Below are 14,184 nucleotides of genomic sequence, written 5' to 3' on the forward strand. Positions count from 1 at the left end.
GCAGGAATGGCTTGGTTTTGACTCGTATTTCTGAAAAGCTGTCACTTGGTCCCAATTCTTGTTCCACACCTTTCTCTCATTTATTACTTACAAGTTTAAGGTCAAAAGAATTTTGCAGAACCTGCAAAAACTCAAGTTCTTTTGAATGACAAAAACCCCTTACAACTATGAAGACTCCTATGTGTTTTCTCAAAAAAACCCCAACAAACCCCACCAAAAAGAGAGAATAAATCACTAACATTTTGAACCACAAATCTTAGAATATTATTGCCAAAATGGAATACTAAATTTTTCTTATAAGAAATGATGATTTAATTAGTCCTCTTACACTGACATCACTGCTTCTACCACTGAAGACTCATTTCACTCAACATGCTTTCTAATCACAGTAAAGGCATTATCAGTCTTCCTGACACAAAAACACCCTCAGTCATTCTGTACGAACCTTCCAGCAGTTCTGAATCTGTCTTACTCCCTACCCCTCACCGTTCCTTGCAAAAGGAATACTATAACCAAACCACAATTTAAAGCAACAGAATTTTTTCTGGGATGAAGATGCATCCATCTCCTTGGTCAGTCTTACCTTATTGTGTGTGAAGGGAGAAGCAGTGTACAAGGTGGGATGGATAAGTGGACGAGGCAGATGAGGAATCGTATGCAATGGTATATGTCCATGGATGTGAGGATAAAGATGAAGTGCAGGATGTGCAGGTTTTTCAGGATTCATAAACTGGTGCCCAGCAGGCAGGCGTCCAGTTGCAAGTGCAGAGGCTGTTAGTCCTGAGGCTTCTTGTTTGCAAACATGACATTCACAAGCATTTGGACCTTGGTCAGCCTGTAAAAAACCCCAACAAAACCCATTAAAAAATTCAATCTACTCAACAGACATAAAATCTTAGTAATCAGTAGTATCATTTCATTTGGCATACATCAATTAATACTTTCAGAGCATCCACAGAATTTTTTTCTAGTACCAATAAAAAAGCCTCATAGTGAAGCAAAAGCACTAGTGAAGAATCTTTCTTACTTAAAAGAATACCCTAAAACCTGAGAGCATTTCATACCATACAGAGACTTAATGTCCACTATCAGTGACAACAAGCAAAATACTGATACAAACCTTGACAGCATTTGATCACTACTAGACAATTACCCCAGTACAAAAAGAAAAAAAATCAAACTAGCTAATATTTTCCACAGTTTTTCAAGCATATGGAAAAAAATACGTGTAGGAAGTAGTGGTAAGGGTTGATTAGCTGATAAAATTGGAAGCAGTCCTCAGCTGCATTAGGCAGAGCACAAACAGCATGTCAAGGGAGGCAATCTTTCCACTCTGCTCAGTACTGGTGAGACCAGTGCCAGGCTCAGTTCTAGGCTACCAAGTACGAGGCACATGGATGCACTGCTGTCAGTCCAGTGAAGGACCACAAAGATGGGAGCATCTGTCAAGGAGAGAATGAGAGCACTAGGACTGTTCAGCCTCAACAGAAAAGACTCAGTGGGATCTTATCAGTGTGTGTTCCCTGGGTGGGGAAGTACAGAAAGGACAGATCCAGGCTCCTCTCAGAGGTATCCCATGAAAGGATCAGAGGAAATGGGCACAGACTGAAATACAGGAAATTCCACTCAAACTTAAACCGTTCATTTGTGAGAGTGGCTGAACGCTGGAATGTATCACCCACAGCAGTTCTAGAGTGTCCATCCATGGCAATATTCAAACCCCAACTGGACACTGTGCTGACCCCACCTTCTCTAGATGACCTTGCTTTGACCAGGAAAGCCGGTCTAGATTACCTGCACAAGCCCCTTCGAAACTCAACTACTCCATAAATATGTGAGGCTGACATTTCTCATAAAAATTTCATAATTGCACCAACCATGAAAAATCCACACTTTAGAAACTTGTACTGATCTCAAGGCATAATCAGCCTCTCTTGCCTCAAAAGAACTGAAGACTTTAGAAGAAAAGCAGCCTGGGAAAGAGAAGCTCCATTTCCCTCTCAGCTCATTACTTTTTCCTGCCACTGTCACCTGACATTTCACTGGTAGATAATTTTACAAGAAGCAATACCAAGAACACTTCCCAATTTCTGTTTTTCCCACCAATGTGACAGTTCACATTTTTCCACAAGTGTAACATTAAGTATTAGCTTTCTAGAGAAGAACTGACAGGTGATGCTCTTCTTAAATATGCCTTCCTCTCAGAAACAAGTAACTCATCATTCTCACTTAAAAGCATTACAGCCTCTAACACGAGGTATATTTTAATAAATAACAGATTTCATAAATCAAAGATTGAATTAATTTCATGTATAAAGAAAACAACCCCTCCCCCACCTTTATAACAAAAAAATTAGTACTATCCAGAAATCAACACTAATCACCTAACAAATGAAAACAGAAAAAAGATTTCAAACAAACTGTTGAGACTCAAAACCCAATTCTGACAAATTGGGTACTGAAAAGGAGTCCAAGGGAAATAGAGATCCTGAGTAAATTAGCAATCTCAAGAGGTGAATTTGAGATTTTTTGGCATTATATGACATGTACCAGTGAAATCGATCACTTAAATACAACACTACACTACTCAGCTCTGATTAGAGGATTAGACTAAAAAAAGAAAGTCATTAAGAGTTCCTCAGAGTCATTCTCAGAAAATTCTTATTCCTCAAAAAAAAGAGAAAGGCTAAATCCATCTTTTTATCCTGCATTTTAGTTTGCTTCCCTAAGGCAAGTAGACTTATATAATCTCATTTGATTTTCCACAACAAATACTGGATCTCTTCACCAGTTTCAAACTAGTCTGACAGAGGCCTCACCTCATGTAATTTTTATGGCATTGGTCAGCCATACATAGAAAAAACCCTCAACATACTTGCTGAAAGAAAATTAGTTTAATACTCTTAACACATGAGAAATTACTTCCAGTGGAAGGTCTTAAAATATCCTAATCAGAGGATAACATCTACTGGGAGATGACTGCTGTCTAAGCTCTCAGAAGTGCACCACTGTGGATTCTCTTGTGCAATAAGACATAAAAGTGACAGTCTCTCTCAAAGCAGGGAGCCCACGTTGTAGCTGCAGGGTAGCTCAGATTGAAATCCATGTGGTTACAAAGACAAGTCCATCAGATACTTTGCTTTGGTGCTCAGCTGCTAAACCAAACACCACTACTTGCTGAGCAGATCGTCTAGGCATGGTTCTCTAGGTGGTCTGATGACCTTACAGTCAAGAGCTTCATAATCTTAAACCACTAAAAACAAAAAATCAAACACCCCAAGAACCATGACATAAGTCACACAATGGATTTAAATACACAAGGAAAGGTAGTCCTCAAATAGAGTATGAAAAAAAATACATTAACTAAGTATTCGTAACATCCACCCCCACTCTAATTTATTTCAAATAACATAACATTAATATTTAGCAAAGTCCAGGCTGATCTTCCGAACAGACATGCTTGTTAGTTTATGTTTCTAATTGACACAGGTGGTAATAAGCTTTTTCCCCTTTTCCTGAAGCCACTTTCAATATAACTAATATATTTCAGGTTTTGACTAGAAGATTATTTGACATGACAATGCAACAATTAGTTATTTTAGGTATCATACTTACCTACTGACAACTTAAAATATTAAGTTAAAAAATCAATTGATGACATAAATGTCGTCTCATTCAAACAGACAAATTTCAGAAACTCATCTACTACAAGATGCTTTTAGATGACTGTACCTGCTGAGTGGGGTAAGAAGGTGGTGGACTATCCATTTTTGTGTCATCTTTCCTTAATGCCCTTTTTCCTAGAGACATTTCCTCCTTTTGAGTCCCTGGTGGCTCACCACTGCTCTCCCCATCTGCTTCTTCATCATCTGCTTCTGAGGAACTGCTGCTAGTACTGCTCACCTGAGGAGACTGGACAAGATTAACTCATTAACATGGGGACATTAACAAGGACAAGCATTTCTCCAGTGAGCACATCCAAATACCAGAAAAAACTAGAACACTGTGAATGCTGTACCTCATCTTTCAATGCCATGTTTTCACCGCCGCCGTTTATCTCGCTGTGGATTCCATTCATGTTGGCTACAACCTCTGCATCATCATAATTATTCAGTGGGTAGATATCAGCAAATTTTGCTGATAATGGTGCAACATCATCATCATCACTACCACTGAGGGGAAAAGAGGCTTAGATAAATCACAATGCTCAGTTATAGTGAAAGCAGCTAGAATACCAAGATGAAATAAAGCTGAGGGTATCCCTTGTATAAATGTTCCAATTAGGAGTCAAGGATGGTCTTCCAAGTTCAACTGAATTTACTTTTTCAAGTAAGTAAAATCAAGCAACCTGCCACATAATCCTACTGAATGTAGCAGTGACATGCCTGAATGTGACAGGCTTGATCGAAAGTAAGATTCTCTCCTGGCTTTGGGTAAAAGATTTTTCAAACACTGTTTTCTGACCAAGAACCTATGGAATTAATAATTCCAGGATATTGATGACCTTTAATTTGATGAAAAAAGCCCTATGCCAATGTCTTCCTTCACAGAAATTGCAAAGTGGAAAAAAACACAATATAAAATTCAAGTTTTTCCACACATCAAATGTCACACCAGTGAGAAGGGAACACTGAACACATCACAGTACCTCTTAAATTTCTCAATAGCAATTAGTCTGTAGACAATCCCACATCTTCCTGCTTTTCAGAATCTGCACTAAAATACTTAATGGAATTTTTTGCTGTACAAACAGATACTAAAAGAACATGCATATTTAATTACTCACTCCAGGGAAGTGTTGCAAAGATTGGTTAGTTTATGTTGCTACAATAATCCAGAGCTCTTAAACTGTGCACTTTATCTTGTTGCATTCCATAAAATACTGAGCCAAAATTTAATTACATGATGGCACCATTAGGCATATTTCAAATGTGCAATGAAGAAATAAAACACAGCAGATAGTATGAGACATAAAATGGCACTTCCCAAGGAGCAGTGGTATTTCCCTAAAAATAGGCTTCCTACAGTAAATAATACTTGGATTCAACTGAACTAGCTTCTGAAGAGACAAATTGAACAATTTTTGACATTTCAGCACCAACACTAGTAAGAGTTTATAGAAATCGCAAAGCGCACACTTAAGAATATGTAGCTGTTTTCAAGTGCTCCCCGAATGGGTTCAGAAACTAAAACTCTGTAATGAAAGATTAAACATTTATCTACTACTATTGATGGTAGTAGATAAATGTTTAGAGGAAATGGAACTTAGTGACTGACAGTCACCAGACACATCCCACACATCTGCACTCTCCTTGTTCATCACACCATATTAACATGGAACACTAAAGGCAAATTTCCTTGACTGTACCTACAGCAGTTATTTAATTATTTCAGTGTTCCCACCACTCAAGTACCCAAGCTGGGGTTTTTAAGTATTCCTTTAGAATGTCACATGATAGGGGAGCTGGTTAGCTGTACCCATAGTGAGTAAAAAGCCAGCCCACCAAGAAGCTTTAACCCTTTGGAATTATGAAGGGGCAGAAGTCCACCATTAAACTAATGTCTCAAATCTGATGGTGACTGAATGGAGTGTAAGAAAGTGGGTGGCAGATACTTCTGATAGGGACTGTAATTTTTGATGCAAGACACATATTAACACAGGTTCAACAATCCTAAAAGCCATACAATAAAGGCTTTTTGGAACTAAAGCAATTCATATGAAAGGACAATACTTCAGAGAAAAGAATGCCAGTTCCCTTGCTCAGTTTAGGAAAATCTGACATTTTAACACAACACTCCAAAGTAGATCAATATCTGATGTCCTTGTAATTGCAAAGCAGGAAAGCACACACTACAAACACTTCTGGCAATACTGTTAATGCAGTATCTTCAGAAATTTTCAGAAATTTGGCAGGATTTTTTTTATTACATATATGTTTGTACAACATACAGCACTGCAGTTGTGGTCAGCTGAATACAGCACCACTATTAAATAATTTTCTGAGGCAAAACTAGCATTACATAATGATAGCCTGCCAATGTCATTTGCCTGCTTAAGTTCAACTCGCTACAAAAACTTAAAATGGAAAAAAGAACTTACAAAGTTGGTGCAGAACCATTATCTGTGAGGATCAGTCTGGGATGTTGCTGAATTGTGATAGGTGAGCTGGAACCCGATCCTGAACTTGCTGAAGACATACTGGGTGGGCGGATCTCAGATAAATAATCCGGAGCAGAATCAATTTGTAGTGGTAACTGGTTAATGTGGATATCATCCGTTATGGGAGAATCCATGATGCCACACGTTAAAATATGTGAAAGACTGCAGTCATCACAAGTACATCTGTTCAAGAATTAAATTACAGATTTTTATCACCTTATTTAACTAGCATTTATTTAAAGTAACCACACTCTTTGTTCCAATAATGTTTTCTTTTTGCCTTGAACAGGAAAGTAATGATTTATTATGATTTCATACTAAAAACATCAGCTCACCTTCTTCTATAATTACAGTTGGGACAGTCAGGCATGCTCAAACGTGATGACAGCATGTGTCTCATTGTGTCTGTGAAGTTGTTCTCCCCAGATAGTGCTTTCTTGTTATTAAGCTGCAGTAAATGGTAAAGGCAGTGTTTTAGTAGTGCAAGTCTTCCCGTTAAAAATTCAATGGCACGTAATGACAAGTTACATAACCAAAAAGGGTTCTTTGGACAAAATAATTTAAAAGCAGAATAATTCAGAATTTCATGAAGGTGGCATTTTGATCACGAGTATAAAAGGAAGCTCAAAGTTACAAACAACAAACATTTGGCATCAATACTGTTCAAATAAAGTATGTTTCTACTATGAAATAGGAAAGTAGACAAGTCCATGTCCTTGACTCATTCATACATACATCTTGCATGGTATATCTGCTGATGCATTCTGAACTAGAGCAGTTTTTGTCTTGGTTCGTGGTATGCACAAAAGGACACTGCTGACAAACAGAGAAAGCAAACTGATCCTTAACTTGCAAAACAAAAAAATTAGGACTAATTTGGTAGCTACAATGGTATAGAGTCAAGAGTAGCTGCCCAAAACAGGACTTGACTGCATTAGTGAAAAAATGCTATCCAAATAATCTCCACCTGGCAGAGGCCTAATCCTGAAAGCACCTAATTTCATTAGATACCTACAAGCCTTAGGTTAAACAAGGATGTGCCTAAGCTCTACTTCTATGGATGCCCAGACCTGATCCTTACCTAAGCAGCCATGGTCACTTAAGGCCAATTAGGATCAAGGAAAAAGAGGATTCTTCCTCAAGTCCTCTGAGGAGACCTGTATACCAGATGTTCTGAAGACATGGTTAACACAGGCTTACGTTCCTTATAGGAAAAAGTACTTACTGATGACTGCTCTGAGACATTGCCAATTTTAGCTTAAGATTAAGTTTATTAAAATGTACTATCATACTCTCTCTGGCTCATGACTAGCGTTTCTTTCTGCATACTGGTACAGGAACGGAGAGGCTCTCCATCCAGAGTTGACTCTATCCGAAGCCCACTGTACTCTTATGGAAAGCATGATGCACACTTGAACACTTCTAGGCTGCAGAAGAGAGTACTGAGTCTTAAACAGCAGTTTTATAATAAGGTAGAAACTTCTATTGGCCCCTCTCTGGCTACAGCTTGAAAAAAGGAACACAGTTCTGCTCAGCCTTTTCCCCCACAAAACAGATGCAGGAGCTATCTCCAGAGTCTCAACAGGTGGAATTACCTGCCCTGATACTGTGGCTCATACTCCTGCACACACACAGGCACATGTTAAAATCTTGAGCACAATACTCCCTATCATGTACATCAAGACAGCTCCACACTCAATGTATTGGCTGCTTTGGATCCCACTCTAAGGCAACAAAAATTCCCCTTTTTTTTTCTACAAAGATTTTTAAATACCTGGCATTCAGTCCTAAGACTACAGTGTTTATGTTTTACCTTGCAGTAACTGAGATTACATACTTTTACCTGCTCTTCTTGGATTTCACTTTTCTGTATTTTAGCTGAGCAAATTTCATGCCCAGCATAGTTGCAGAATTAGATTGCACAGAACTAGTACAACATACTACACTCATGTTTGCATCTTACAAATATATGTGTAGCATTAATATAACTTAGAATGGAATGAAAAAAAAATCCTACCTGCTCTTCAATAAAACGCCTCTGTTTAAAAAATTCCCAGTCTTCCTTTAGCATGCGTTGTTTTGTTTTCATTGCCATCTAAAACACAATTTGAGGAAAACTCATTGATTTAACAATAAAAAACCTACTTTGTTGTCAATTGGCCATCAGTTACATTAAACCTAGCTTATCTATACTATTCTGCAAGTACTTACACAGTCAATATGAAATGTGTTTTACTTGCTAATAATTTCAGTCACTTAAAAGATTTGATATTCATTGACATGATTTTTCACTCTGATTTTTTCCACTGTTTCTCCTTATGTTAACCTTTCTTTGCATTAAATAGTTTTGGAACATTTTTAATAAAATGTGATTGGTATTAAATACTCGACATCTCAGATTCACTAAAATCCATTAAAATCTAGAGATATTAGACTTATGGCAAGGTCTTAATGCAGGCTCAAGTGTAAACCCTGAAGTCCCACATGTGGAACTGATCAGCCAAAGAGTCAAAAGAATCAGAAGTAGTGACCTAGACTAACACTATTTAGCATATTTATTCCTCAAAGTTTTTCATGCCCCTTGGTTTTTCTCAGGCTGGAAAAACACTTTATAATTACTTGTCTCCTGAATCATATCGCCATAAATGCACATAGAGTCACTAATTTTTGTACACAAATGATATTTTTCTGATTTAGTAAATAAATTGACTCTGACAGAACACAAAAGCTTTTATGAACTTTAACACAACAAAATGCAAGAACAAAGTTCCTCCTGTGGTACCTTACATTTTAACAGCATTACTTCATCAGTGACGATAAACATCTACCTGGGTTATCTTTTACAGTCCTTTTTTTTATTTACCTAAATAATCATCATCATCATCTATCACCTTATAGAATATAAGAAATTGCTTCATAAAAACAGGTTAGTGAGCCAAAGACCAGTAGGTTACACCGTTCGCAACATTCTTTTTATCTTCAAAAGCATGCCTCCAGAAATTCATACTTGATCAAAAGTTTAAAGTCCTACTATTAAGCTAAATATATTACTGCTATTATCATTATTTAACTTGGGAAGATGAAATTTTAAGCTGGGGATCTGAAGCAGTATTAAGTGGTAAAATTTTGCCTAACTAATTTCTAAAACTATCAGCATCATACTCTAATTACTACTGTGGATTTGGATTTCCTTTGCTCCAGTGAGATTACACTAACACCAAAAAGGAGTTTACCATGTCCATGTGTGTTTAAAAATAAAAAAAAAAAAAAAAGGCACCCACGAAATAGTCTTAAATCGCTCCTACCATTTCTTAGACACACTAAAAGGTACTGCAGAGCCTGTGGCAAGCAACATCAGAAATTTCATCCTGGGTGCACTATCAGCTCCTGAGAGCCCTTGAGCTATATTTAAAGTCAGCAATACTCACTGGTTTAGGTGCCCTGACACCTGAACCCTCACCATCGAAGTCTGCCACCCCCATTCACTATACTTTGTAAGAGAAGACTTTTAATGCCAGAGAACAACATTTAAAACAGCCAGTGCATTAACTGGGAGCTGCCTGCTCAAGCCTGCCAAGAAACTATCACAGCAAACAGCATGGGATAAGTCTTGGTACCCATGCATTAACAGGAACAGGAGCTGACACTCAAGTTTTCCTACTTCTACCTTTGCAGCCTTTCCAATACTCCATGTCTGTAAGTGTCTTAAGTTAAGGATTCCATAAATAATAGAAACCCACTTCTCTCCCTTATTTCTTCTCCCCAGCGAATATTTATTTCACCAGAGCAAAGCAGCTGCAATACAAACCTCGTGAATCATGCCCAAGAACTCTGCTAGGGAGTGGGAGATAAATTCAAATGCCATCAGAAAAAAAAAAAAATTACACTTCAGTCTTGTACATCTGTACTGAGTAAGCTACTACCACTGCCCAATGGAGAACAGAGGGCCACTACCACCCTCTTCCTTCCTCCCTATTTATTTGAGGCTAAAAAGTATTTGAGCTCCATCAGACAAGCGAGACAGACAGGTAAACAAGTATTTTTCCATTCTGAAATGGATTTACTAATGAAACAAAGCCAGCAGTCTGGTCAGAACAGAAACATAACATTAAGTCATCTGTGAAAACTCTGATGTCCATACATATATCACAGGATGCTTGTTCCTTCCAAATTTTAAAGCCTGCACCAAATGTGAATCGCAAATCTCAGCTACCAATTTCCATGTATGAATATATTTTCTTATATTTCACTAGAACTAATAAAAATAATTCCTCCTATCACAAACTCTTAGCACACAAAAATACTGACTGCTTCAATTATCTACACAGCCACCATAAAGACAAAAGCCAATTAAACTCATACTACTTTGCCTACTGAATTGACCAGGACTGTAAAAAAAATAAAAATCACACACTAATATGGAGAGACAAGCAAGAAGTTCTCCCTGGGCAAAAACATTTCAGTTAAAAAAAACCCCAACAAACAAAAAAGGAAACACTTTTACACAAAGTATATATGACTATCTAGTCATTAACTTGTTGAAATAACCCAGGACCTCCTCAGGTTAATGTAGTGTAAGTTTGGTAAGGAAACTAGGATCTGGAGGTACAGGATGCATACACTTAAAACTCTCCTGTGCTCCAGACACTCCAAAGATCTTCCTCAGATTTAACATATGATTAATACAGGCACTGATACAGACGACTCCTTATTCTAAACTTTATCACGACATAAACACATGGCCCACCAGTGCATTAAGTTATATGTCTGTACATGACACAGATATCTTACACAGTCTTAAACAATTAATAGTTGTATTGCTTGCAAGAGCTATTCACTTTTTTTACCAACAAGTAACATAACACACAGTAGTGGAGGGTCCATTAATTATCTCTGCTAATACCCTGTTTTGGGTATAGTTCCCAAACAGATAAACGAGAACCATTCTTCCATCTCCTTTTCTTTTTAACCTTTCAAACACTACCAACAAAACCTCGTAACTTTGTTAAGCCAAGAGGCAAGCAACTAATGAACATAGATTCACTAGTCAAGAGCCACAGTTTCTATAGCAGCAGGGCTTTCTGATTCCTACCTTGTTGACAAAAATATCACTGCAAATTCAAGTATGATGGTCATACTGAATGACGTATTTTTAAACACGAGAGTATAACCAGAGGTTATCACCAATGTGGGGTTTAAGGCATGATTGTGAAAATGCTTTTTCCTACATATAAACACCAATATAAATATCAGTATCTTCTTTAAAATTTGATGGTTTAAGTTTTAGAATTGTTTCCCCTACATACACCCCCTTGCAGGTATTTTTGGTGATTCAGAAATAAGTTACCACATTAAATTCCCCCAACGGAGAAGGGTGCCTGTTTGCATCAGGATACAGGTTTCACTGAGCAAATTAAAAAAATGCTACAAGATGGGACTTGTGGCAGCTGCATGGTCACTTGATTAAAAAAAAAAAATACAGAAAACTCAGTTAAGAGCTGTTTATCAAGTGGTGCAGAACAACCAGTCAGAAGCCAAATATGAACATTTCTACTGAAATGCCACTTAAAAAAAAAAAAAAAAGCTGAACGATGAAGTGAAGTGTGCTTCCTTTCTTACTAGAGAGGCAATATCAGACAGCCATGACACCCTGACACCATGGGAAAGATGACTTCTAGTAGCATAGAATGTGAGATGATGACATTTTACTGAGCTGCAATATTTAGGTGCACAAAAGCAGCCAGACCAAGATAAAACTTAGTAACTCATAGCTCACAGACGCAGACCCCAAATATAGAGCAATCTGTAAAAATAAAACTAGTTATATCTTGTCTCCATCATATAGGCACTGGAATTAATGGTAAAAGTTCACTTAAATCTTCAATGCAAGGAACCACTTCTGAAGGACATTTACAGTGTACTGTAAGACTAAAGTATGCTTGTCATCTATAGAAGCAACATAGCATTACTGAATCTCAAATTAGTTCTCCATATTCCTACTGCTCATAAAACTTCAAAACAGAAGGAAAGTTCTATAAAGTTCTCTATCTTTGGTTATTTCCAAGACATTTTTTCTTCCAGTACACTTATGATTGAGCTAAGCGAACTTTAGTTCTTATCCTGAGGTGCTTTAAAAAAATTAAGTTTTTCGAGCGTGAGACAAAAGCCACAGGAGAAATTTTTGAAGAGTATAAACAACCTCTTGCAAAATAAACAGCTATTTTCCTGAAAATGAAGCTCTCAACAATGTTGGAGTTAGTACAATAGCATGACTATTTTCTGAAACGTAGCACAAATTCAGAAGAATAAGCTATCAGATCATATGCTTGATTAAAAGACTACTTCAGAGGTCTCACATTTATGCATTGAGACAAACTGCAGCTCCCGTTTTGACAACTGTACAATGATCATCAACACACTATGAAACATGCCATAATTTTTAAAAGCTACCTCTTCCTCTGGATTTCATTTTGTTCACTTACTATTTTGAAAGATTAGGGAGTTTTGTGGAATGGGTTATTTTTCTTTCCTATGGCTCATTTATTGGCTAATGTAATTAAAAAATGTTCAAAGACCATCTCTAAACAACACACCAATCTGCTTTAACAATTTGAATATGTCATTGTACAATCATCACTAAGTATTGGTAAGTTAGTGCTTCTCTACTGTGAATGACAAACATGAATGAAAAAAGTTACATTTTGTTGCTTCAAAGCCCTGGATAAAAATACCCAAGAAATTATTCTTCACTGAAGGCACAGTCCTGCATGGGCTGCTCCCTACATAATCAGTCTTGAGACTGTTTGCATGACTCTTACCTGTTCATCAACATAATCATCTATTCTTTTCTGGCATTCAAGCCATGCTTCAGCAACTTGGCCCATTTCCTGTTCCAGCTGATGATACCTTTGTAGCAAGGTACTATACATATCTTCACTACAGGAATCGTGTGTGGTTCCAAGCCTAAAAGTTCAAATAGCACTTGTTATGGAAGAGACATTTCACTGAAGAATCACACTTTTAAGTTCTGCCAGCCAAAAAGAATGTTGTGAAAATGTGATTATTGACACACCTAGGCCCACATAGCTGCTTGTATCCCAAATATTGAGTATTTTTAGTAGTTTTTCAAAAATTATCCAAACCCTGCTTATTCCAATCTTCTGCAACCAACAATAGTGAGAATGTGGGAAGTGCCACATTGCTAGAGCCTCTTTCCCATGAGCAACAAGATGACAAACCTATTTGTTCAAATTTCATTGCTTGATATATTTATCCTTCCAAATTCTATGAGCTAAATATACACGTTGACAAACCACTGCAGAGCTACATAATAAAAATAAAGCCAGAAGCTTGTTAAGCAGAACTCTCATGACCAGTGCTAAAAAGATTACTGGATGAGTTGGAGTTCCAGGTGGGAAACGTGCTGTAGAATGAGGCAAGTGAGATACTAGCAGCTGTCTACTATCACTTGAGCAGCAAGGAATTCAAAACGTGGGTATGCCAGTCACTGATGACTGTCTCTGTGAGGAGCCCCAGAAACAGGCGACAGACTTACCTCCCTTCCTACTCCTGCATCTTTGCACAGCATAATGCTTCCTAAGTATGTCAACTTCCAGTACACTGACTTTAGAAATAATAAAAGACAAAATTCTACTCAGTAACATGTGTTTAAACCACACTGAACCGTAATGACCTGTCAATTGACACAAATAAACTGAAGCTTTACAATATTTTTCTACTCAGTAATTAAGGAGAAACTGTGTGATAATTAATTAGTCACAGAGGTTGTGTAGCAAATCAAAGCCAGTACCAAAATAAACCAAAATTGAAGCATCTCAAAATGTGATACTTAAGCCCAGTTCCAGCATTTCAGGGAGGTTTGTTACATATAGATTTTCATTGCAACAGGATGCCAACCCAACCTCAGAACCACATAGTCCTGCCTGTCACCTAGCAAAGAACTAAGCCCTTAATTTTAACTTGGCAACTAACCATAATGAAGAGCTAAGCAAACAGACAACTGA

The 14,184-nt window shown here is 37.4% G+C and overlaps 1 protein-coding gene across 2 annotated transcripts in view; it reads right to left on the reverse strand.

Annotated features, from left to right (window-relative positions):
- Nucleotides 1-14,184, reverse strand: part of FAM193A (family with sequence similarity 193 member A) — a 41,111-nt gene that overhangs the window by 17,614 nt on the left and 9,313 nt on the right. Inside the window, exons 5-12 of one of the 2 annotated variants that reach the window (XM_017727733.1) lie at nucleotides 12,979-13,123; nucleotides 8,178-8,255; nucleotides 7,453-7,587; nucleotides 6,496-6,608; nucleotides 6,101-6,343; nucleotides 4,019-4,172; nucleotides 3,733-3,912; nucleotides 584-835 (exon numbers count right to left, since the gene is read on the reverse strand). In XM_017727733.1, the coding sequence (XP_017583222.1) occupies nucleotides 584-835; nucleotides 3,733-3,912; nucleotides 4,019-4,172; nucleotides 6,101-6,343; nucleotides 6,496-6,608; nucleotides 7,453-7,587; nucleotides 8,178-8,255; nucleotides 12,979-13,123 (1,300 nt within the window). The remainder of the gene's footprint in view (nucleotides 1-583; nucleotides 836-3,732; nucleotides 3,913-4,018; nucleotides 4,173-6,100; nucleotides 6,344-6,495; nucleotides 6,609-7,452; nucleotides 7,588-8,177; nucleotides 8,256-12,978; nucleotides 13,124-14,184) is intronic. The other variant, XM_017727734.1, reaches the window with a different exon arrangement.

The sequence above is a fragment of the Corvus brachyrhynchos genome, unplaced genomic scaffold, assembly GCF_000691975.1.
Source record: "Corvus brachyrhynchos isolate BGI_N302 unplaced genomic scaffold, ASM69197v1 scaffold80, whole genome shotgun sequence".
NCBI lineage: Eukaryota > Metazoa > Chordata > Aves > Passeriformes > Corvidae > Corvus > Corvus brachyrhynchos.